Source organism: Pagrus pagrus (genome assembly GCF_965226575.1).
Source record: "Pagrus pagrus genome assembly, chromosome: 9".
Classification (NCBI taxonomy): Eukaryota; Metazoa; Chordata; class Actinopteri; order Spariformes; family Sparidae; genus Pagrus; species Pagrus pagrus.
The window spans coordinates 3,847,554-3,873,770 of NC_140193.1; the positions used below are offsets into that span (position 1 = coordinate 3,847,554).

The following is a 26,217-nucleotide window of genomic DNA, read 5'->3' on the forward strand; positions in this document are numbered from 1 at the left end:
TTAGGGAAGTTTTAGGTAAATTCCTTCAGTTGGTGCTGTCGTGCAAATCGATTTCAATACTCTCCATCAATAGCAGAACCAACAAAGACCAGTCTGACCCAGCAACAATATAAAACAAAGAAATCATCAGTCAGAAAAAAGACAACTCGTTCAACAGATTTGTCTTATTTTCCAGATAATGTCGCCTCACTTTTTATCTCAACTGAACTTTATCTTTCCTCGGTGGGCGCCGGCTCGTGTTGACCACAGGGTCGTGGGTCGTAAAAACTGATGAATTGAAAACATTACAAATGTAAAACTGTTCAGTTATGATAAAGGTTTTAATCCATCAGCCGACAGTCTGCAGCTTCCTGCTGTTTCACACTTGGATCTTTAGAGCAAGAGTCACAGTCGCTGTCCAGAGTGCTGTGATCTTCACATCCTGCCAGTCATGGCGATGGGCAGGATTCCTACTGTTCATCTGAGAGGATTAAAACTTTATGTGGCTGATTACTTTAGGAGGTTTTGCGATAAATTAGATGTGAGTTATAACGTTGCTTGTTGTCTTTATTCTCAGGGAGCTTTGGGAGCTGGACCCTCCGGAGGTGGTGAACTCTGTCCTGCAGTACGCTGCCTGGGGAGTCCAAGGACAGCAACTGGTGAGAGCATGCAGAAAAAAAAACAAGCCTTCCCCAGCCTCAGCCTGACTTTCAGCACCACCTCACTCTAACTGCATTAGCATTATTGCATTTTAGGATAAGTGACGATAAGATCACGTCCGTTCTTTTCTCTGCGGTTAATTATCTGTGTCACTGAGTGCATCGGGTTTTATGTGACGTCTACAGAAAAATAAGCCAGGGTATCTGCAGCCAGCGAAATAAGAATTAACCTTCAGCTCCAGTCCTTGTAGGTGACATTGTGCCATGAGCAGAGGCATCAACGTGTCACGGCACAACATGCTCAGAGGTGTGTGTGTCTATCCAAACTGCCAGAACACACACAAAAAAGTGTGTTTTTTTATGACAAGCACTTCTAATTCGCATTCGCCACTCTCATAATTTACTCACAATCAATTTTTGAGGGAATCTAATTAGATGCTAATTTTCTTCCATCATACCGTTTTTTATTTATCTGCACCGAACAGATGGGGAGGCTTTTTTTTTTTTGTTGACAGCTTAAAAGCTAAAGCATAGTAGAGCTGCTTTGTCCATATTTGCAAATTCCAGCGTGTAATATTTGAGCATAAATCAAACACGACTCCATTAGGAAGTCATTATGGTGATAAGGAGGTGAGAGCCGGGCTGCTTGTGAAGGCTTTCTGTCTCCCTCTCTCTCGAGTGGCATATGCAGCATCATTAGCCGGGCGTGCGTTGTTGGAAACAATGACATGACGTGTGTTTTGCGAAGGAGTGTGCAAGTGAGTCTTGTAGCATTTCTTTGGGAATTTGTGTCTTCTGATTAGGAAGATGCCAGAATATGAATCAGGGGCGTCTGTTCATCACGTCTAAAGGATGGATTGGTCACCCACAGCAGCGCTAAACAGGACGAGCTGACAAGCTAATCGCTTTTTTTTCCCCAAGTTTGAATGTCTTTGATCATTTGTGACTGACACACACACACACACACACACACACACACACACACACACACCTCCGGCTGCCCCCTTTCACAGGAATTGTAATGTTGCCATGGATTCAGTGAGTTGCATTGTGCTGCATGCAGCTTTTTAAGGCTACATTTCTTTACTTTTCTGTGCATTAGCACCATTAAAAATATGCCGAATTAACTATCAGCAGTTAGTGTTTGCAGTGAACCCATGTATGTACAGCCGAGTATCACTGGATTAGTTTGGTACTGAAGAAAACTTAAAAGTGTGATGATTCTGAAGCAAGTTCTGTAGTTATAAGGGGCATGTTTTTCCTGTGACTTTTAAGTGGATTTATGGACTTTTAATCATGATGAGATAAAGATATCAAAGATATCAGAACTTGCCGATCACTCTGACTCTCACAATATATGTTTCATGTCTGTGACCTTTTCTAGCGCTAATTGCGAAGATTGAGAGCAAACGGTTTCAAAGTAACTTCTCTGCTTCCTTCAGAGATGTGCTTCATTTTTAAAAAACATCTGACGTGAATATGATTTCAATTATGGGAAATATTCTGCCCATTTTCAAGTCTTAACACTCTAATCTTTTTAATCCAACTCCATTTTCAGTAATGTGTCCTGTTTCCTACATTATTTTCAACATTCATTCAAAGTCGTCTTTTTTTCTCACCTGACAAACGTAACTCCCACATTCCTCCACTGACTCCTGAGGAAATCTTTGTGGGTATTTTCCAAATAAAATTTTAGTACAAAGTTTCTGTTTGAATATGGAGGATTTTCACGGTAAAATTTGGAGCAATGATTCCTTCATGAATTTTAGATGTACAGCGCAGAACTACTTTCAGTTTACAAAACAAAAAAGCAATTTGTTTTTTATTGCTGTTCTGACTGAAAGAAATGCAGTCCAGAGGAAATGAAAAAGAAAAAATACATCTGTGGTGATACCAGATGAAGAAAACAGTATGTAAATATCATTTCTCCCAGGCTGAGATCTCTACAACGTCTAAAACTTCCAGCTTCTGTAATTTGATGAAACCTCGAGCGGCTGATTCACTCACTCTGCTCAGTTATAGTAATGAGGCCTCCCATTGCAGATCTAAAGTTCGTTCTTGCAGCGTCTGCTGTTAAAGATATAATTTCTCTGAACCGTTCAGCACATTCATAGACTGCCCTGATGATATCCTGATGCCTTCCAGCCGCACAGCACACGTCTCGTCTGACAGCGAGGTTAAATCGGTGCGGAGAGAGAAGCTCTCTGAAAATTAATTTTTATGTAAGATCACGTCAGGCCGCAGACATCTGGCTTTTTTAGGAAAAGGCCGACAAAAAGATTGTGAGACAGACTGTAGTCTGTGTAATGTTGACAGACGGACTCTCAGGTGTGTCTGTTTGACACGTTGAATCGGTGTCTGTGTGAGATGTGTCAACACAGGAGGCAGAAGGTTCTTCTGTATTGTTCCAAGACGCTTCAGTTTATACACGCTGGAAGTGACAGACAAGGACGGTCCAGAACGTCAGAACTTCACTGAGAAACATCAAGTTTTAACGTTTTCTTCACCATCACAGTGATCCAGGGAGGCTTGTGTGTACGTACGTGGCCACACTGCAACTGCTAAGAGCTGATTTGGCAAAAATATATTCAAATATAGGCTGACAACACACGGCTGAAGGTGTCAGGATATATCTGGGTGGGGAAAGTGAAAGGCAACGCTTGCTGCTGAGGTGCCCATGAGCAAGGCACTTAAACCCAACCGCTTCAGTGCAGCTTCCAGGCATGAATGTGTAGATGGTAAATGGACTGTATTCAAGTCGTTCACCCACTCACACACACACACAATCACACACTGGTTGCAGAGGCTATGAGATCTGTTGGGACTCCTCACCTGTCGCCCAGGTAACCAAGAAAATGGAGGACAAGCTTGTTCATACTGTGTCTGTCTATCTATGTTTGGATGCTGTGGATGCGTGTTAAAGTTGTGACGCCTGAAATCTGGCACAAACTTGAAACATTTCCAGCCGTGCACCAGTTTTTATCTCGTCTTCATTGTGGGCGTCTTGTCTCTACAGATCTACATATTTGAGAACAACATCTACTACCAGTCAGACGTCAAGAGTAACTCCCTGAGGCTGACGTCGTCGGGAAAGGAAGGGGTCATCTTCAACGGGATCGCTGACTGGCTCTATGAAGGTACATATCCCTCATAACAAACAGACCAACAGGGAGTTGATGTCAGATAACGACGTGTTGATAAGCTGTGTCGCCACGTCGGGTCCTAAACGTTGTAGACGTACAGATGAGAAGATCTAACTTAATTTTGCGAGCGTTGACAGACTGTCTCGTTAAACCGTAGAGGCCTGTGTTGAGAACCATTACCTTATAAAAGACAGCGATTAAATATTCATAATGTTTGTTCTAGCGCAGATATCTCCCCACTGGGTGTGAGCAGTCGTTTTATGTGCTATAAGTAAACACACACTGCATGCACTTAGCGACGACGGCTAACCTCTCAGGAGAGAAGAAGATTGTGTAAATCTAAGTAAAAGGCGGCCGACCTCAGCGACTGTGCCGTTGTTTACTCCTCTGATTTCCATTTTATTCTTAATTATGTTTATGCAGTATAATAATGCAGCAATCAGCGATGGTTGACCACAAAATTAGAGCTTCATTTGTTGCCTTTTTTTTTAAGTTAACTCTTTTTTCTACTTCAGTGAGTTTTGGTCCTTTGTTTGTGTGTGTATGACTGTTAGGACTGCATCATTAGGACTATTTGCAGTGATCCCTTAATGAGGTTATCAAACACTTGAGTCAAAAATATGTGATGGAGACCGAATATTTAATACAAATAATATCAGTGGGGCTCTAGTCTGACCTGAACCATGGATTTGGATCATTTTTACACCCCAGAAGAAGAACTATGTTCCTGAATTTCATGTTTTTAGTACAATTTATATTCTTTTTTTAAACTTAACCTGCTCATTTATTTTCTTCATGTCATCTACATTTCAGTTTTAATACTATAAGTTAACTCATAACTTAATACTTCATAACAAATGTAAATATCCACACACTAAAGCATTTTACCCCGAAGTGAAGTATCCTGATACGAGCACCAGGCAAACGCTGTCATCACATCAAAATTTGACACATATTTAAGCGGCAGATCACATGTTGTGTTATTTTGTGTTTTAAGATGTTAAAAATCGTGTCTGATCTTTGACTTTCAAGGTTGATTTCAGTAAAAGAACGTGGCTCATCCTGTTTCTCCTCCCAAACAGAGGAGATCCTCGGGACCCACGTGGCTCACTGGTGGTCACCTGACGGAGAGAGGTTGGCCTTCCTGGTCCTCAATGACAGCCTGGTGCCCAACATGGCGTTACCTCGCTTCACCGGCATGACGTACCCCAAAGGAAAGCAATACCCGTACCCCAAGGTAAACATTATTTATTTACCCTTCCTTCCGGGCAAATCTGAAGAACAAGATATTGGTTGTCATTTCTGGAACATGAGCTTGTTTGCTTTATTTTCAAGAGTGAGACGAGAAAATCGATATCGTTCCATTTTGTAGGTGCTACGCACTCTAATGAGCCTCACTGTCGGTTCACCACATCCAGCGTCGGCACACTGAGACAGAGCATTACACTCGCTATCCAATCAGGAGGCAGCAACCGCACACCTGATCTCCCTCTCTCGCTCACCATGATCTCCAGCCACACTCCGGTGTTGCTGAGTAATGTCTTCCACCACCAGGAAAGCCTTGTATCCTCAGCCAAGTGAGGCTGAGGTGATCAGAGTCTGACTCCTGACCCACCTGCTCCCCTTGGAGGAGTTTGAGAGGCGCTGGTAGTTGACTGAGTCAGTGCGCTCCCTTTGCCCACCACTGCTGTCAGAGAGCTTTGCTGTTGGCCTCACTGCCAACTATGGCGCCCATTTTCCTCTATACCAAGCTTGAATGGGATATCCTTCATAAGAGGGGCTTTCTTTCTCCCCTTCTCAGATGAGTCAAATGAGGGGTAAGTGGCGCCTGCTCCTCCTCGGCCTCCACTTCACAGGCTTCATCTTCCACCTCTCGTCACTCGGCTAATAAGCTGCTTGTCTCATTGGCAAAGTCAACACAGCCCTCCCTCTCATCCCGGCCCACAGTTCTTATCTTTGCCCCACTACACAGGAAGTGGCTTAAAGCTCCAGTGTGAAAAAGCCCTCTCTAGGTCCGTCTTTGTCCGGTCTGGGCTACTGTAGAAACAAGGATGGCACAACATGGCGGACTTTATGGAGTAGGACTTGCTCCCTCTGTACATAAGAGCTCATTCTAAGGTAGCAAAACACAGCGATTTTCATGATATTTGTGCTTATATTGAGCTGGTGTGTCTTTCTAAATGTATCATACAGACTTGTCGGGGTATTTTTAGTTCTCTCTGAAAGTATTTTTACACCCTGTTGTCCACAAACAAACAACTCAAAGATAAATACACCTGAAATAGACAAAATCTCCAGCGATCTGCAGAATTGATTCTTAAAACAGAGGATATTTCACTATATTTGCTTTGATATTCTCGTGTTTTATTCTTCTTATTTGCCCCTGTACAGTATCGTAACAATTTGAAATCACAGCTCTACGTCGTCAACACAGTTTGAATCCAGCGAGCTTAAAGAAACACAGTTAAAACATGGTCTGTGTGGAGCCGCCGCTCTCCACCAGTGTTCACTCTTACCGAACAGTGAGCAGTGTACAGTCGTCCTGTGAAAGAGGCAGCGAGCAATTTTCCCCACTGACCGCAGCCTCGCCCGAACAGCACCGCAGTGATCATACACATAACCCGGTTTCCCCACACAGTAGCTGGCTAGCCGCAGCAGCTTTGTGTTGTGTCTGATTGAAAGCGGCACCTGTTGTTCCCTCGGCGGATCTTTCCGTAGGGCTCTCTGTGTGCGTCGCTTTACACAGGAAATCAAAGTAGATGAAAGAGAAGATGACTGCAAAGAATCCCAAATTAAGTCCAAGAATTCAATTAACATCCACAACACTGATCTCAGCGGCGTTATTCAGTCTGAGTGAGAGTTCCTCGTGGATTTGTGGTTCAAAGGAGAGCGATGACAGAATGCAAATACCCGCTTTTTACGACTGTAAAATCTTGTGATCATTTCTGCATAACAGCACATTATAACTGTCTGACTGTATGTTGGTTTTAAAGAGTTTAAAGTGCCTCAATAAATCATTCGTTCCAAGTCACTCCATCACTCCGCAGCACCAGTCAAAATGCCAAATGTGACTTATAAAACATTCCCCTCTGCAATGACGTGTGTTTTTTTTTGTCTAAAGTCTGGACTGTTTGTTCTGTATGCAGGCTGGCCAACCCAACCCGGCGGTGAAGCTCTATGTAGTCAATCTTTACGGGCCGACGCACACGCTGGAGCTCATGCCTCCAGAGACGCTCAAGCTGCGGTGAGAAGAGCTGCATGTTGTTTGTCAAACTTTTGCATCAGCTGCTGCTGCTGCTGCTGCTGCTGCTGCTGTGGCACTAAGGGGAAACTTTTGACATTATTTAAACTTCAGATGTTTCTTACTTCTTTTTTTTCTCTGCACCATTAATTGGGAAAAAAACGCACACTGCAGCTCGCTGTGCCACTGCATTGCAGTTAAAGTACTCTCAGAAAAAATAATGGCTCTTAAAAAGCTCTCTGGTTCCACAAAGAGTCTCACCAACTCAAGAACCGTGGTACGGTCCGTTCTAGGGGACGGTTCTTTTCTCTTCTTTTACTTTATGTGGTTCAAAGTACGAAAGGTTATTCTTCTTAATTGGAGTTATTTGGCGGTGGATTACTCCAAATTTTGGGCTGCAACCAAAAAATATATTCATAATCAATCTGGGAATTACTTCTCAATTAATTGCTTCATCATTTAAAATGATTATTAAGCATAAATGTATAATAATGTCATGCTAATGTGTGCTCTGACCTTCCAGTTTCACTGTCCAGTTCAGAATTTATGGTCCGTTTCCCTGTCAGTAATTCACACACACATGCAGATAGTCTGGGAGCTGAATTAACTGATGGTTTATTAAAAAAGATCAACTCAGCTGTAACTTTGACTTTAAATGAAGAGAGCAACAAATCCCAGCCTGCATACGACATAACACTGCTTGTTTTTCATCTCACAATGAATTCAGCTGCATCTGTGGTTTGAACATGTTTCGGAGACCTCAGTATAACCCTCAGATTTTATGAGATTGCATCAGTGCCCAAACTCAGTGTTAAAATGCCTCTATATGACCTACATAAGCACACAAGTCCATCAGTGAGAAAAGTACTTTTGTACAGTTATATAGTTAAGGTCCAGTTTGTAAGAAAGTTGATTTTTGAGGGATAAACATTGCCTCTTCTTAGCCGACGTGCGAGGCTGATAGGGAACCGATCTATACGCAGATGATGTTGTCTTTCTACAGCCGGTCCTCTGTGCAGTCAGTGTTTACTTCAGGGTGATAAGTCAGAGCATGAAAGTCGTCTATTGTCAGTTTAAGAAAGAAAAATAATATTAACAGAAGTAAAGTTTTTACAAGACCTGTGAGTCCGGACAGAATCAACAAATATTGAACTTTCCCTGCAGCTGCTTCAACTTGCGGACTTGACCCAGGTTCAGTAGCTAACTGCAAAAAAAAAAGTCCTACTTTGACTTTCATCTTTGCTAAAGTTGTTAGTTATTTAACCATGCCCAAAGCCTGGTACTCAGAAACTGCTTATTAAAATTCTCTTCTGACATGCAGTGCATATAGAAATGGTGCGCTGCAGTCGCACATCAAATCTGTGCAAAGCATATAGTTTTTAGTTCGTACACATTGAATTTTCTTATATAATTTTACTTTACTAACAATACACGATCAATCTGCATCTCCTCGACTTCTACAGTACAATAACAATCCTTGACAGTGTGCACATAATTACAGAACTTGAAATAACCAGAGTAATTATAATGTTTTTCACAGGGAACATTACGTGACCATGGTGAAGTGGATCAGCAAGACCAGGACATCTGTCAGGTGGCTGAATCGGGCCCAGAACATCTCCATCCTGACTGTGTGTGACACCACCACGGGAGCCTGCGTCACGGTGCGTGTGTGTGTGTGTGTGTGAGAGAGAGTGTGTGTCCTTTGGGTCAAAAAAAGAGACGTGAACACTGCTGGTAATGCAAACAAAAGGTGATTTCATGAGCTATGCAATTCAACGTGATTCTCCACATTTACCTCACGCTGGGCTAAAGTGAGTCGTGCTCGTCAGACTGAGACGAGTGCTCTTTGAAAGGTGAATGTTTTGATCAAGCCTGCTAACAGTTCTCGAGCTGTTGTTCTCGATTTGTTTTCCAAGGTAACCCCGCTGTCTGGTGCTCGTTCCCCGCACTCGTTTTCTTCAACCTTCTTTTCATGAGCACTTGTCATCTTAAATCATTTCGCTCTTTATAACCACTAAGTGGGTGCTAACTGCTTTGTTGTTGTGAGTGCACAAGGTTTCAAGTAAGAATGACAAGAGTGGTGCCATCTGTTTTTCATGTCAGACAGAGAGTAAAGGTGCCTTTCGTACTTTGGTGAGACTCATTAACCTTTTCCAGCAGTCAGGCAGACGAGCATTATCTGCATCGCAGCGGCGTCGACCTGTTTGAAATTCTCTGTGAGAAACAAAAGTTTTCAAAGATAACAAAATGCATGATGTACGATGCAGAGCAGCGGGATCAAAGGCATTTAAAACTTTCTTTATTCCATAATGCTGTGCTGCCGTGTCGCTACAAAGTCACATCTGAATATTAAAAGTGCCATTTAATGCTCATTTTTAGGTTCATGCTTTTATTTCAACCCAATCGCCAGAATAAAGTTAGCTATGTAAGTTTCTGCAAAACTACAGATAAGTTCAAGCTGTACTTGTTACAAGTTTACATTTTTTTAAAGGTTCAATTTTCTGTTACAATGCTGTTCTCATGCTCTGGTTGGGTTAAGGAACAAAAAACACTGTAATGGTCAGGAAAACATCACGGTTTAGCTGTTTTGGGCACCGAAACACGGCTTGAAATGTCCCAAGGTCCTTTAAAACACCCGATGGTCTGACTTCCCGTCAGAAGTATCCGGCTCTAGTCACCACAAACGCGGCTGGAGAGCGATGTCGTGCTTACAAATGCTGCAACTGCGATCGCCCGTTTGACATCCTCTTCATTTATAACTCCACCATCCGCTCCACTTCCCAATGTGAAAGTCGGTTAATAAATAAGCAGAATCCAGAGAACACAATGCCAGAAGGGAATAAACAGCAGAGTACAGAGAAAATGGTAAGAAGCTTGGAGAGATGTTGGGAATAATAAGTGCTAGCATGTTCCCAGCCTGTTAGTGTGTCTGCCATTAGCTGGCCAGGTACAGCAGCTCACCAAAATCTGCCTGTAGCTGTTTAACTTCTATATTTTTTTGCTTGAAGAAAACTTTTCTGAGTAAACTCCTCCATGTTTGGATGACACACAGCCATGTAAACCCTGCGTTGCACAGTGGGACTCTACAGGCCGCTTTCCAGTCCTGTGGCCCCTGATTTGGTGTGATTTGCACGAACAAACATGCTGCTCAGCCAAGAGGCAGCTTAGCTCGGGCCTGGACACATCGCCCGGCCTCCCCTGCCAAATCTCCGGCTCCCGGCTCATGCATATCGGTTTGAAACGAGGGCTCAGACTGGGAATGGTGTCCCCAGTGGCGTGTTAAAATAAACGACAAAATAAGGGGCCCATTACGTGACGGACGATTTGGTCTGGAAAATATGCCACTGAAGTGCTTCTCCAAAATAAGTTTTAACAAAATCTGAAAAAATATGACACTTTCACAAATGTCCTGCTGGCAGGAAAAATAATTTTGACTGTGAAAAAATGTGATTACTCTGCTCCCAAAATTTGCTGTATTGTGAGGCTGTCTAACATTTTTCTCTGACATATTTTTTCAGAGACATGAAGAAAGCTCTGAGCTCTGGCTTTCCAAGCAGGTAAAGTGCTCTCCACTCCATGTGTCATAGTCTATACATCTGTGCTCCGGTGCTGTAATTTCCCTTGGTGTCAATCATCTCTTTCTCAATACCTTTCAAATTATGTCACACGAAGTACAGCTTCACCCAATTTTCCACCTCATCTCTACATATTTCTACACAAACTCCTCTCTCGCTCTGTGGCTCGAAGGAAAAGCTCTTTTCATTCGCTGAAATCTGACAACTGATGATACAAACACAGGGTTGAGCAGCAATAAGGACTCATGTCAAACCCTCAAATCTTTCTCTTTCTCTTCGTTATCACACGTAGGATTTGAGAGTGAAGAATAGAGCCTTCCCTGGAGATAAAGATAGAAGGAGTCATATAAATGAGTGTTTTCATTCAATTTATCTAGTGTCATTGAAGAAATTTGCGAAGCTGAAGCGCACATTGAGCTTTTCATAAAGTTTTCACTGAAGGAGAAATATGTGAATAACCTTTTTCATGTCGAGATCGACTTCTGCAAAGCGCGGCTGTGGTGGAGAATTTGATTATTTGATCAAGTGGAACCGTGAACATTCAAGAATCTGGCACTGAAACGTGACACCGTACCGCTGGTTTCATTTAGATATGGTGAAAAAAATACCCAAATGGAAAAAATAACATTAAAAGACCAAAAATTAGAGTTTTTCAGAGGAGAGAATGCAGTGTATTCAGTATTAGCATCTTCTAGTCACAGATGGAGGCAGAGGAGAGAAAAATCCTGGCTGGATTTGATCATATAGCCCTGCAGCCATAGATGTTTGGCTTTAGCAGTGGGTAATTTCACCACTTGACAAGCTTGGCACGCACAGCTACTTGTCTTTGTTAAGGTGGTAATCTGCGAGATGCTCATTTACTGACTGTGAGGTTGTGTGAGTGCAGAGAGCGGGGTCCATGCTAACAGATTTTTATGTAGGAAGTCTCACAGCACTTTTTTGGGAATTGCCAAATGCTCATTCTGAATAAACGCCATCCATCTGAGGCAGAATGTGTTTATGCTACTGAGAAAGATTTTTGTTCGTGTGGGTTTCATGAATTTGAATTTGTAGCCAAGCATCGGCTTCTACAACCAGGAATATGTTCTCTGAATGTTCTCAAAAATTATAGTGAGGTTGGCCAAGTTCAGTGGTGTTAGAAGCATTCAGATACATTAATAGAGTAAAAGAAGTAATACAACAATGCCAGTAATTCTCTGAAACTCTAAAACCACTTGGTCAAGTTTAGACACTAAACTTCTTGATTAGGTTTAGACACCAAAACTACTTGGTTAGGTTTAAGTCTAGCATATGTCCAACCCAACCACCGCCTGATCTGAACTTTTCTTGCTCTTTATACTATGCTATAGGGGAGCTAGCAGAAATTATGCTAGAAGGGTAACTACAGCGACAAACTTAGAAGGGTAGGTAGGGCCGTTACCGTCAAAGACATTAAACTGTTGTTTCCACTGGTTGAGTCGTACTTTCCATAATGAGAAAATTGATGTTTATGCGTGGAATAAGTGCAGTGCTCCCCTTAAGTACAGCACTTGCACAAACGAGTCTCAGGTTGCGGTAAACAGTGCACTTTTCTCTTTGCGGATCATGCTAACTAACTATTTCCACTCTTAGATAAGATTCACTCAGTGTTACATCAATCCTCGGTCTCCATTAATACAAAATATCACAGATCTGAAGTGGTTTCACTGTAGAAGCCATTTGCACATAACTCATCATCATTTCAATCCACTTCTTCATGTCGTCGACGTCAAGGGAAAACATACCGTAAGCCTTTAAAAAAAAGAGGCTACTTATAATTGTGTTTTACACCTTTTTCACAACAGTAAATAAAATTCAGACATGACACACTTATCTATGTTGAAGTATCTTTGCTTTCTGCAGAACCAAGAACCGGTGTTCTCCAAAGACGGCAGCAGATTCTTCCTGACTGTCCCGGTCAAACAAGGAGGACGTGGAGAGTTTCATCACATCGCCATGTTCACCACACAGGTGAAGGTCCAGTTTATAGTGAAAACAGCGTATAACCCCCTTTTTCATACCCAAGGGATTATGTTAAATCCTTCATTCTAACCGGATGAGTGCTGCGTGTTGCCACAACTTTAATGAAGCTGTTTTATTTAATGTGCAGCCGAGTGTACGCTGTCAAATAGCTTAGCCAAAAATAGAGGAAATTACTCGCAGCAGCCCTTATTTGTCATGCTGTTGTTAAACCGTTAATTGAAGTTGTTGCCATAATCAAGCAGCTGATTTATGATACTTTCCTCCCCAACAGTATAGGCACAAAATCCAATAAAAAAGAGCCTGTTCTCATCAACGCAGATACTAAAACCTCCCCATCGCGATGCAAAGAAGCTGCGTGTTGGATTCCAGCGGTGTTGTCGGTGAACAGGGTTATTTGAGTGCAGATTTTGTGGGTCGTGGATCGTTTCCCTGCTGCTTCTGTACCACAGAGGTTCCTCAGATGGTCTTCCAATTAAATACTGGTAGCTTTTGGATGAATAAATCACTGGGTGAGCGTGTTTAGCTTCTAATTAGTTTGTTAAACATGATTAATGTTTCTACAATTAAAAGAAGCTGTTTGAGACGAATACTCAGGTACCAACAGCTCCCTGTATTTGAGACTTTCTGTGTGAACATCTTCCAAAACAACCCACAAGACAAATACAAATAATTCATATTGAAGTTTTCTGATCTTCTGTCTGGTTATGGTTTGACACTAGTAGAAATGAGAAAGTAAAGACAAGCATGGAGAGAGTTAGATCAGTGGAGGGTTAGGGTGCTCCTCACTCCTCGCTGGCAGTGCTGAAAGCAGTTTAGACAACGCGGGTTAGCGCTTCAGTTGGGTTCAAGTTCAGGTTTTGGGGATACAGACGCTGACGGGAAAACTTTTGCGAGACTTTGACACAACGTCGGCAGAGGGAGGAAAGAGCCTCGGCGCCCAGCTTTGAAAAAAAGTCCCCTAAAGATCTTCACTGTGAGCAGAGAAACCCGAGCTGAAGAGCCCATCACTGGAGATGCAACTCTTCATTGGTATTTCCTCCCGTCTCTGCCTGAGCTGCAGGTGTAGTTTCTCTGTCATTAATTTTTCAGCCAGTCTGCAAAGTTTTCCCGAAGTTGCCTGTTGTCTTTTTCAGCCCTCACTTCTGTCTGAACTCGTGGTCCTCCTGTGTCTGCTGCTGCCTTCAACATTATGTTATGAAACTTTTTTGATTTAAACTTTGATCGTTGTTACTATCGTCCTATCGTTTCTTCATCATCAGTGTTTTTTGTTGTAAGCATATGATACAATAAATGATAATACTTCACAGCTGCCTCTCACAGATTGTTCAAGTGGCTACAGTTCAGGATGGAGTTTCCGAGTCTGCAAAGTGAAGTGGAAGTGCTTTGAACCTGCATACTTTAAAACGACTCCCCTGGTTTCAAAAAGATGTCTTATTGTATGTAAGCTTATGAGGAGATGACCCTACCTCTCACTCCATTTATCACCTCAGTTAAAAGTTTCCTGATGAGTTCATGGTCTCAAACTCTAGTTTCAATCTTCTTCGACACAGCATGATGTTCATTTAGAGTAGAATAGAAAAAGATGAAGCGGTGCTTCAGGGCGAGGCTAACTTGTGATTTACAAGTGCTCGCTGGTGTTGTTCCCAGAACATCATAATTAATGTTGTTCCAGGGGCGTATCGTTATACTGCTGACTTATTAGTTTTCCACTGGCTTCACTTATTATTTTCTGTTTCCTTTCAGGTTTCTGTAGCTGCATTTAGGCCACAAATGTACTTGGTTAGGTTCAAGGAACGTCACTGAATCTTGCTGTATTGAAGTCTATGGGAGATGCACGGAGAAACACACATATCTGGACCCAAAGCAAGATTCAGTGACAATATGACCCTTCCTCCTTCTTGGTTAGGTTCAGGATAACATGGTTTTGTTAAAATATTAATGTCAACGCGTGTTTTAAAGGATAACTTCTTCCATGTGTGATTGGTCCGTTGCAATGATAGTGCAGGAGAAACCTTAATTATGACGTTAAAGGAACAACAGCAACACTGCGATATCAGATCATACAAATATGGTAACTAACTAAACAACAAGATGGCAGCTCCCGACTCGAGGGTTCAAAACGTTGGTCCACAAGCCAGTGTCGGGAATATTCAGGATGTAAGCTTCTGAGCCCATGACTGAATATGTTGTTTTTCTTGTATGTGAAGTTTAGACGGAGCTTCACAAGTTCAAACAAATAACCTCCACTCATCTTCTGTTGTCTCTCTCAGTTCAGAGCAGATCAGAATGAAGTCCGACATCTGACGTCAGGCAACTGGGAGGTGACCAGGATCATCGCCTACGACGAGAACACCGACAACCTGTAAGTTTTAATCACACACTCCTTCAAAACAAGCAAACACGACGCAAAAAAGACATTCTCTTATTAATTAGCATCACTTCTGGGTCACATCTGAGACACTGAGCTCATACCGTACACAAAGAGTGCGTGGTTTGCTAATTAGACGTATGATATGTATACAGTGAGATGTTGAAGGTCAGTATTTAATTCAGCGTGTGTGTGTGCTCGTCTCGTCTTTGTTTTCTCTCCAGTTATTTCCTCAGCACCGAGGGGTCACCGCGGAGACGCCAACTTTTCAGGTTTGTTTTGCAGTCAGTAATTACACAGTCGTAGCTGCTGACAGCCATTGTTCTGAGCGCGCTTCAAGTGTACGATCACACAAAGATTTTTAATTAGCTTTGTTTCATTACAAAATCATTGCAAGACACTTGTATTAACCCCTGTACTCTTATTAGGAGTGTCGACTTTATTTCTTCTCCCGATGTCTTTTCAAAAACAACAATTTTGTTGTTACAGGATAATGTTGCTATTATTTTTCTACCTTTCTTCTGCAAATAATTTATCCTGCTAACAACTATTATGGGCTCCAATTTCACCAATTTAAAAAAAAATATAAAGACTTTCATTATAACAAACACAGCCAGCAGTGATTATTCTGAAATAATTTGGCATCATCAGTCTCCAGATAGTAACACAGTATTTTGTTTGCCCTGCTTTAGGGCTGCAGCTAGTGGTCATTTTGTAGTGGTGATTTATTTTGATAATTACCAGTTATTTGCTCCGTCTATAATAATGTCAGAAAATATTGAAAAAAGCAGCAAAAAGAAAATAGTCACTTCGGAGGAGCTGGAACCAAGAAATGTTTAGAGTTTTTGCATAAAAAATGATAATAACTATTAAAATAACAAAAACTGAAATAACAAAACTGAATCAATTAAAGTTTTTGTTCTCCTTGTCTTACTTTTCCTAATTTATCATCTCCTCTCCTCAGCGTTAAAACCGTGGGTCTGTTCCCACGACGGTGTTTGACGTGCGAGCTAAATAAAGCTCACTGTCTGTTCCTCGACGCTGACATCAGCCCCACAAACCAGCACATCATCATCCACTGTAAAGGTAGGCCAGCCAACATCCTAATTTAAGACTCTTCCTGCGTCTGCTCTTACATTCAAGTCAAGCAGCCGCCTCAGTTCTCATAATGAGGCGAAACTCCAAGTGAACTGGACTGTTCAGTAGAGGGCAACACAGCAGTATGAAGCAGCTGACCATCAACTGTACAGTTGACACCTTCCTCATCAGAGCGAGTCACAGGGACTGATGATATCTGTCCGCTAACTGCTACGACCTGCAAGCTAACGAAGTCTAATGCAGTTTTATATAATGAGAGGGGTTAGCAAGTCGGCCCACATCACACACTGTACGACTGGATAACTAGTGTTGGTGTGCAGAGTAAAAAATAAAAACTTTTACAGAAAGATCTTTAAACGATCCCTCGATCAGACTCGTTTTTGTTTTCTTGCTTTTGTATAACTGTAACGACTCAGACAGAGAAACAGCAGGTTTGAACTCCAAAGCTTCACTAATTACTGTGACGTCTGTCATTTTAATCCTGTGCAAGTCTGTCATGTCTGTAATTTGCAAAGTAAAAATTCAACCATATTTTCTTCCATATTTCATCCAAACACGGTGTATGCAGCTACTACTAACTACTACTAGAAAAGTAGTAAAAAAAACACATACTGTCCGGTGCTGCAGCGCTGCATTCCCCCTGAAACACTTTAGCTCCTGTCTCTTTAAGGCCCCTCCTCCTGAATACCCAGTCTGCTCTCATTGGTCAGCTCACACATGCCTGAGCCAGCAACAATAACAACAACAGGGCAACTATGTTAAATCAATTCGTACATGCCAGACTAGCTGTTAGCTTTATGCTATGCAGATGTGTGATATGGTGACGTAGTGTGATGTCACAAAGTCACGGAATTAAGGGCGGGACTGCTGACGAGGCGTTTGAGGAGCAGTGTTTTCTGTGGGAGAGAGGAGCTCCTTTTGGTGCCGACTTTCAAGATCTTTCATATAACACACTGAAGGAAAGGAAAAACATGAAAGAGCATAATAGGTCTCCGTTAAATCAACGAAAGGCAGCGGTCAGAACCGGGTCGGCAGACAGAACACTTAAACTTCAGACAGAACAGATACTGGAAGGCTCAGGCACATTCAAACTAAACTGTATACACTACAGACTAATGATGGAAATGGGGAAGAAGTGAGCAGGTGGGCGGAGACGGTCGGTCGATGGGAATGACGGGAAAAGAGGTCACAGCAGGGCGGGAGGGAGTGGCTGCATCCGACAGCAGGGTCGGTGTGTGACGGGGAGCACAGAGCAGACGACAGGATGAATACTGGGAGCTGGCAGAAGTCGTGACAGCGGCCATCTTTCCCAACTTGTTTTGGATGATAATATGATTATATCATCAGTGCACTGTAGATTAAAGCTGACTTACAGTAGAGGCACTCACTTCTTTTCCCAGAAAATCAATTTTTGTGTGCAGTTAAAAAAAAAAAGCTTTTTCTTTGTGAGATCCATAAAGATAATCGACAAATTAGATCATCTGGAGTGCATTAAAACGAGAGATAAAATATTCTGCACAACTGAATCCAGCAGAACTGTAAATGTTAACAGGTAACAGATTCACATTTTGGGGGATTATTCTGTGTTTTATGTTGCTAATGTGTTCATCTGGCAGATGTCAGGGTTTCCCTGCTGTAATCTGTCACCCTCCAACTATCCACTTTAAAATCCATCTCTCATCAGTTCCAAATGAGAGGCATAAAATTAAAATAATTAGCCACACTATTTGGTATAATTACTTTTAGGTAGCGTTATTGGCCAAAGAGTAGCATATTTAACAGAGCGTAACTGTTTATATTGTTTGCGGTTTCAATTTATTTTAAGCAGATGAGAGAGAGCGCTTCATGCTCAGGAGCGTTCAGGCTTTGGCGCGTTGATTTATTAGACAATAACACCGTTCCCTTTTCCCAAAAGCAATAAAAATAATGGAGGAAGCTCGCTGTCTGCAGAGGCCCGAGTTCACACGGCCCCCGACAAGTCTGTCCCGACACCTGATTTGATCAGGAGCAACGCGAGCCTTTTAATTCTGCTCATGAAAGGCTTCTGATTGGTTTAGCGTTTTCCAGCAGGTACATGCACATAATGACACCATTCCTCTGCGTGACGAGAGCGAGTGTTTGTAAGGAATGACAAGGTCAACGCCGATACAGAGCACCAGCAGGAAATGCAAGAGAGGAAAGAAAGAAAAAGGGTGCTTCGTGTTTTAGTGCAAAGAAAGTGGAGCAGGAGGAATGTGGCTGAGGCGGAGTGTGTTTTTTGCAGCTGCCGAGGGAGCGTTTCAGCCGCAGATGAGCCATTCAGCAAACCTGCCATCCTATTAACCTCTGACTAAGTATTTTGCAAAAAGGACATTGAAAAGAACTGACTTAATTTGACACTGCGAGGCCATTAGAGAGGCAATGTAAGCGCCCTTTCACCCCTAATTGATACAGGTAGAGAAAAGAAGGTGACGAGAAAACAAGCCGGCCGCCTGCAGTTGACCTGTCAGACAGAGAAACACTGTCTACAATTGTCTTTCAGTATCTATGAGCCGAAGCGTTGTCCTTCAGTGAGGATAATGTCTACAGTACACTCACAGGTTGTTGTTTTATTTACCTTTCAGGTCCTGGAGCTCCGACCGTGATCCTACACAGCCTCAATAATTCAAGTAAGGACTCTATTTAGTCTTTAGTCTTTCTTTGCGTAGGTCATAGGTTTAACCACTCATGGCAACAAAAGGAAAACAGTTATTCTTGGCTCCGCTGTTAAGATGCTCCCTGAATTGACCGAGCAGCATGCTAAGCCAAAACAGGGAGCACAATGCAGAAAAAAACCCCAGGGTGCTCAAGACTGAGCCGAGAGGAAAAGAATATTTATACTCTTATAATACTGTTTTTTAACATTGAGTGTGTGGCAGCTTTTGAGTAGGAGCAGTTATGAGTGAGGAGGGAGCCATATTGAAATGGACGTTTACATTTTACATTTAAAGACTAAAGAAAGGAAATATCAACAGGTTGACTTTTATTTCATCTTAATAACGAGTGTATGTGTTCGTACTTGTGTATTCAGTTTCACTCCTCGAGCCTGGTGATGTATCACAGCACAGCACACGATATACAGCACCTTTCAAACACAGACTTCACTGAAGGCAAATTATGTATCAGAAGAGCGTTTCAAACACAGTGCAATCACTTCAAGTGTCAGAAAATAGAAGTAAACAGATAAAAAAAAATCCACTCGGGGAAACTAATCACACTCAGAACGTCGGCCTCGTCTGTGTGTGCGGCACTTTAACTTTAATCAGGTTTAGTGTGTCAGATGCCAAAGTGAAGATTTTCAGAATAAGAGCGCGGCGCTCTTTTCTTCTGTTTCTCGTTAGAAACTCTGACAGCAACAGTCCGAACGTGCTGCAGGTCATTTCTTGCCTCGTTCTTGCCGGGCTGTATTAATTTTTTAAGCTCCTCTGAGGCTACAGCTGTTGCCGTCTCTAATACGTGCAGTTACCATGGTTACAGGTGTTGTTCTCGTCCGTCGTGAGGTGAGCTGGAGAGGTCCTGTTCACTTGTTCATGCCAGACTTGTTCACACGGCGCTCACGTCACTCTGCTCTGCAGAATAAATAAAGTAGTAGTAGTCAGTCACCTGCTTTGATTTGAAATGTTGCATTCGCTGCCTCGCTGCTCTTTTGTTCACTAATGCTTCGTCCTCACACAGTCTGAGTTCAGCCTGAGACAAACAGCTAAAATGTAATATTTCATTAGCTAACGCCCAGGGTATGACTTGGATGGAAGAAAATCTTTATTAATTATGCACAAATCTCTGCTTGACTGTAGTCATAGCCTGTAAACATGGACGATTGCAGACTGAAAGTAGTGTTATAGGAGTATTAAAGAGTAACTCCACCAATTTTCCACATTAAAGTGTGTTTACAGGTCTTGTGTACAGTGTATGCTGTAGTTTTGATGTGAAGTGTGTTTTGTAGCTGTGAGCACATTCAGCATTTGAAGGCTACTCCAGGAAATAACATCACAACGAGCATAAACACAGATGTAGGCGTTGGGTAAACACTGTATTTCTGTTGAAGATGAAACTATCGAGATGTTGCTGTGCTCTGCTCACAAAAATAAGCATTTCTCAAAAACTAAAATATGCACATAGTTCAAATAAGTTGTGGAGTGTTTGTCTGAGCAACCGTGTACAATTTTCTGTGTGATTATAGATAAATGCATTACTTTTTTATCTTCTAAGAAGAGGTAATGTTAGTTTTAGTTTAGGAGACGACAATAACCAATTACCAATCAGGAGTACACATGTTTGATCCCTCAAATTAAGATTTTTTAAAGCTATAATTCGCTCATTTTGTCCATTTTGTCATCGTTTAGCTTTAATTATTTGATGAAAATTGTGATTCCCTTCTATTGTCTGTCATATTTAAAAATTAACTCTGTCAGGGAGCCCAGACAACAGGGCGCTGCAGTGCTCCACCCTGCTGGAGATGAATCTGTGAAAGAGTTTGCCATCTGTTTTAGAGCACAAGCGGATGATTTAGTGAATCCCTTGATGGGGTTGGTGAAGCCAAGGTCGTCTGAGTCTATTGAAACGTAGTCGAGGCACAACTTGAATGGAGGTTGATGAGTTAAAACTGTCCCGCTGTCAGCACCAGCAGCGTAAAAAGAAAAGACTGTATTAGCTTCACCTCGTTTTCACTTGATTGTGGTCAACAGGAGCTCTTAGAAATCCAGATTTCTTCCATTTCTACTTATTTCTTCTCCGTTTCCCACGGACACACATGCTGTTGCAGTCACTCAGTGTGCACACACCTACCGTACTCACATGCTCCTTCTTGTTATCCATGCCTGTATGTCGATCAGTAGGTTTTTTTTTTTCTCCTGAAAAAAAGTTAACAGCTGTGCTGCAGAAAAGCAAGCAATTTGCCCAGGGTTATTTGGATAGGCCCTCCATCCACAGCTGGGAACTCAAGGCCCCTGGCGGTTTCATAATGAGACGTCTATTGATTTTGGGTTTTCCATTAGAAATGCTGGATGAATTCCATTTCATTTAGCTGCTTCTCAGATGGCTCGAATGGAAAAATGGCCAAACCAGAGAGTCATTGTTTATTAAATGTGGAGAAAATAGCGGGGCTCTTGTTTTTTGAGGCCAGACTGAGCAGCCTGCCGTGTGTGTAAAATACCTTTTAGATATTGAACCTTTTGACTGTATGTTTTTCGTGCTCGTCCAGGTTTAACAGATTGTTCTGGTTCGAATTAAGGTCAGAGGCAAATTATTTGGTTTTTCCTCTCCCAAATCACAAACTGTGTCCAGCTCCAGTCAGTGAGGTATTTCACAAATCCCTCTGTTTGAGCTGAAAACACATGTAGCTTTTGTTAAAAAATGTGATTTACCACGCTCCCCGGCTGAATATCTCATATTACAATATTTTAATTAAGAACCGTCTCCTTTATTTGCAAAAGTTAAACCCCGAAGAGATGAAATCCAGGAATGAATTCGGCTCTCCGAACCCTTTAAATTGACCACAAAATCAAACAATGTCGCAAAATGAACCATGAGGCTCAGATTTTATCCGTCTCACACACACACGGCCCGTCTCGTCTCATTATAGCACCGGCTCCAAAGACAAATCCTCGTGTTGTAATGGGTCATTTGTATGCGGCGACACTTCGATCATTGGCAGCAATTTTTTGGACTCTTTCATCCTTTAAACACATTCCCATCATCCTTGCAGATTATTACATCCTTGAGAACAACTCTTTGCTGAAAGCGGCCTTGAAGTACAAAAGGATCCAACTGACTGACTTCAGAACTGTTTCGATGGAGCATTTTGGTGAGAATAAAGTATCGGTCTCTGTACTGTTACTGTGAATCACGGATGAATTCCCGCTACAATATATTGTCCTTTTTCTTTTCTGACAGATTTACCTCTGAAGATCACCTACCCACCAGACTTCTCTGACTCCCGTCACTATGGACTACTGTTGGTGATGTATGTATCGCACTGCAGAATACATCAGAAATGCACAGTGCGTGATGAATTCAATGTTTTTTTGTTCTGACGTTACATTTTATACAGAACCGCATACAATCTTTGTCGGACGCTTTCATGCGAGCAGCCATACAGAACAGAAGGTGTTTGCATATTTAATGTTTGATCACCCTGACGGTGGCGACATTTGCATACAGACTAACTCCGGCCATGTTAATGTCAATCACAAGCTGCCTTTGTGGCACCGGTGACACAAATAAATAAATGAATACAAACTGAAAGAAATACTGTTTTACATCCAACAGTGACACGTTTAAAAGCGGGTGATATTCTTTATTTATGTCATCATGAACACGAGCCATGAATGTATAACCACACTGGTGCACTGGCCGACATGTTACCTCATTACCATGAACACACACACTGCAGTTTATTTTGACTTACTGCAGATCCCACTGCTTAACTTTGCTAAGACCCGCCCTACTCTGCCTCCCATTGGTGGGCTTTGTTGGTTGGGTCGGTTAGTTCAGAGACAGAACAACAATTTTTGGTAGTTAGCAGTCAGTGAATGCATGAAAGCTCTTCTGCTGAAACTCTGCTGCACTGCTAGTATTTGCAGCTAACTTCTGGAAACTATTGAGAGGCTCCACGATACGCTGTCGGCCATGGTTAGTTATAGGCGTGAGGAATGAGAGCTGCAGGAATATCAGGGAAAGCCATTCAGAGACAGAGTAGGGCGGGTCTTAGCAAGAAAAGCAGTGGGATCCATAATGACCAGGGTTGCCAAGTCTGCTTATTATAAGCAACTTTGGGCTTGTTTTTCTCTGAAGCCCCCTACAAATATTGGCAGTCACGGGTTGCAGTTCTTTGGACTTGTTTCACTAGTGAATGCCTCTTTGGCTCTGCTCCCGTGTCTCCTGTCTCTTCTGTCTAATAAAGCGAGACCTAGTTTTTCAACTTGCAGGATCCATCCACAAGCTATTTCCCTCATTAAAACACATCCTCTAATAAACCAACCTCATCATCACTGATCCTCTCAGTTTTCCTTATTTGCCATGTTTTGTGCTGTGTTTAGTGACAGCGCCCCCGGTGGTCAGGCTGTGAGTGACCAGTTCTCCCTCAGCTGGGACTCGGTGCTGGTCAGCTCGGACAGCATCATCGTGGCTCGTCTGGACGGCCGGGGCAGCGGCTTCCAGGGTCAGAGGATCCTGCACGAGGTTCACCAGAGGCTGGGGACTGTTGATGTCCAGGACCAGATTGCAGCAGTGGAGTATGTATTCAAATTCACTTTTATTCTACTTTAAACCATCTTGTACTTTCGGAGCCTTTATTTACGTCAAACTCTGCAGTTGACTTAAATAAAGGCCCCCGGTCATTATCTGGGGAAATATATATTGACAGATTAAAACTTCTGCACACCTGTGGATCAACAGGTCCATAGTAGAAGACCATAGATCAACAAAATCAGGACAAAAACTTCCACACAGGCTACCTCATTCCAGTGAGAACGATGTGACATGTGACCATGCAGTATATTATCTGAGGCAACATGTATGATTGAAAATACGGCCCGTTTTTAATGACTCACAGGTTGCAGCTGCTGCTTTCATCTTAGCTGTTATCTCCAAGCAAACTTTTGATTAATGGTTTCACGGTTATTTTTTTTTTATCTATCCCTGGAGGAGCATACGAGAAGAATAAAACTGGCATTGATTTTGTTTGCAGTCTCTTCCATTGTCTGCACTTGTCAATGTGGCGCTAGATTCCCATTATTATGTGTTTTCTCTGCTCTGCTGTCCCTCATCTGCCAGCAGGAAAATGTTTCTCCTGCTCCACTTTGGTTTCTTTTCATTTCCAGCCAGTTTTCAGCCAATTTTCTGTTATCATGTTCCATTTCATGTCATTAAAATCATTTGTTAATGGTGAGGATTAGTTTTACCATTTATCCACTCTGGTGCTTCGGCCACCTTGTCATTACCATGTGCTTTAAGAGGGGATACACTTTTGGTATTCTTTGAGAGCCCAGAGGCATCAACATCCTGTTAATGCCCTGAAGAGTCTGAGCCTTAGCGTGGAAAAGCATGTTAGTGAGAAGCTGATGTTCCATGTGTTCACGTGTTTTGACAACTTATGGCTCTTTTCCAATTGGTTTAATGTTTTTTGTTTACTTTAAAATAGCAGTTAAATAAGATGACTGTTATTCTCTTCTGTGAGTCGCTTCCCTCTGACTTCAGTGTGAAGGTCCTACAAGGTTTCAGAGATTTTCACACGCGAGGTTAGGGGCAGATGGGTGTGATTGGATGGATGTGGATGTGTTAATCACATGATCACTTGAGAGCTGCTCTCAAAGGTCATTCAGACACCTGCTGTAAGTAGAAGTGAGTCATTTGATGTGTTTTATTTTCCACTTTTAGCGCTGGGACCTTTTTAGTAGCACATTATAGGAGGATCCACATGTTAATCATGGACTAGTTGTTAGGTAGTATGCATATTAGTGGCATACTGGCTCTTTTTTTAATCATTATAGCACTTAATAAGGCCTTAGTCTGCAGAATGAAATATAAATATAAATATATATATATATATGTGAAAGGGGGAAAAAAATCCTTAAAAAACAATTGTTTAGTCGGTTTCACACAAAAAAAACAAGAAAAAAAAAATCCTGTTGGGTTTTTCACAAGAAAAATAATTCCCCCCAAAAAAGGCCCAAGTGTTTTTCACACATAAAGAAAAAAAAATAATAATAAAGAGGCAATATGTTACTAATCTGCACGCTCATAAGAAACTAGTAAATGGTTAATATTTGTGCCCTCGCCCGGTTCAACAGACTGCTGCTGCTTACCTCCAGCTCACAGTGTGAAGTCAGAGCGCGACCTTAATCTGAAAACAAATCCATCTCGTGAAACTACATTTGCTCATTAATTAACATTCATCAGCAAACATTACTGGTATGATCAAACGTTATAGCCTCAACACTACAATCTGTGCTATCAGTCTATTTAAACAGATGTTTGGCACACAAGCAGCTCTCCACCGATTCTCCATAACTCATAATAAAAGATTTGTGGCTCGACCTCTCCGCTTCAAGTGCAAATATAAAAACCGACACAGAGAAACGACATTAATGAAACATTATCATATACGGCAAATATAAGAAATGTAACCTTTAACATTCTGCTCTTTTGATTTTCAGATGATGTGAATGTGTTTGAAACCGCTGCTCATGTGTGTTTTCTTCTCCAGATACATGATGACATTCTCATATATTGATCGGACGCGGATAGCAGTGTTTGGAAAGGTGAGCCCACGTTCTCGTCTGTGATTAAGACGTCAAATAAATTAAGTCCACAGTCTGTTTTTGCCGTATATGCATATTACAAGCTGCTGCTGAGCAAAATCCATGTTCAGTGTGTGAATCGATTTAAGTTTTAAAAAAATATAAAATACTTGTTTGATTAAATCGCTGAAATTATTCTACATCTTGAGCTGAAGTTTTTAGTTTTTAAAGTGTTAGAGGCCACTTATTAAACACGATTACATTGCTAATGAATAACTCATATGATTGAATTTGAGCTTCAACGACTCAACTATTGATTTCCATGGATGTTTATGTTTCTGTCCGTTCAGGGTTATGGAGCGTATCTAACATTAATGATGCTCAAGTCCACCGACAGCCTCTTCAAATGTGCGTGTGCAATGTCACCGGTGACGGACTGGAAACTTTACGGTGAGTTTAAAGACCCTCCATACAAACACACCGCATCATGTTGAATCTGAATTTAGATCTCACAAAACTTTAAACAGAGATTTTTCTATTCGTATTTGTCTTTGAAACACTTGCGTATAAAAACTGATGCCATATTTGTCTAAAGGCAGTAAGTATAACTCAGTATGGAGTTTTGTTGTTGTTTAGCCGCCGCCTTTAAAGACTGTTTACCTGCTTACATCACCGTATCTACGGACCAAAGTAAAGAGCATCCTTTAGAGCGCTGTTACGAGGGAATTCGGGTATTTGTAAACCTGGGCCCTATAGTTACATGTTTCAGGGTGTCAATGATTCATACCTCACCAGAAGGTTTGGAGTCAGTCCAGTAGATCATCTCAGCTGGCAGCTGCGAGGTGGCTGCTCTGTAATCATCTGGGGCAACTGCGACCGTCAAAGTTACATCT

At 41.9% G+C, this 26,217-nt stretch overlaps 1 protein-coding gene across 2 annotated transcripts in view; it reads left to right on the forward strand.

Moving 5' to 3' along the window:
• Positions 1–26,217, forward strand: part of dpp10 (dipeptidyl peptidase like 10) — a 194,391-nt gene that overhangs the window by 162,665 nt on the left and 5,509 nt on the right. For both annotated transcript variants that reach the window (XM_084361483.1, XM_084361484.1), the window contains exons 7-22: positions 557–638; positions 3,655–3,775; positions 4,864–5,018; positions 6,928–7,025; positions 8,563–8,686; positions 10,544–10,582; positions 12,482–12,589; positions 14,872–14,963; positions 15,194–15,241; positions 15,934–16,055; positions 18,671–18,715; positions 21,790–21,888; positions 21,978–22,047; positions 23,123–23,317; positions 25,291–25,345; positions 25,675–25,774. In XM_084361483.1, coding sequence (XP_084217609.1) covers positions 557–638; positions 3,655–3,775; positions 4,864–5,018; positions 6,928–7,025; positions 8,563–8,686; positions 10,544–10,582; positions 12,482–12,589; positions 14,872–14,963; positions 15,194–15,241; positions 15,934–16,055; positions 18,671–18,715; positions 21,790–21,888; positions 21,978–22,047; positions 23,123–23,317; positions 25,291–25,345; positions 25,675–25,774 — 1,553 coding nt within the window. The remainder of the gene's footprint in view (positions 1–556; positions 639–3,654; positions 3,776–4,863; positions 5,019–6,927; positions 7,026–8,562; positions 8,687–10,543; positions 10,583–12,481; positions 12,590–14,871; positions 14,964–15,193; positions 15,242–15,933; positions 16,056–18,670; positions 18,716–21,789; positions 21,889–21,977; positions 22,048–23,122; positions 23,318–25,290; positions 25,346–25,674; positions 25,775–26,217) is intronic.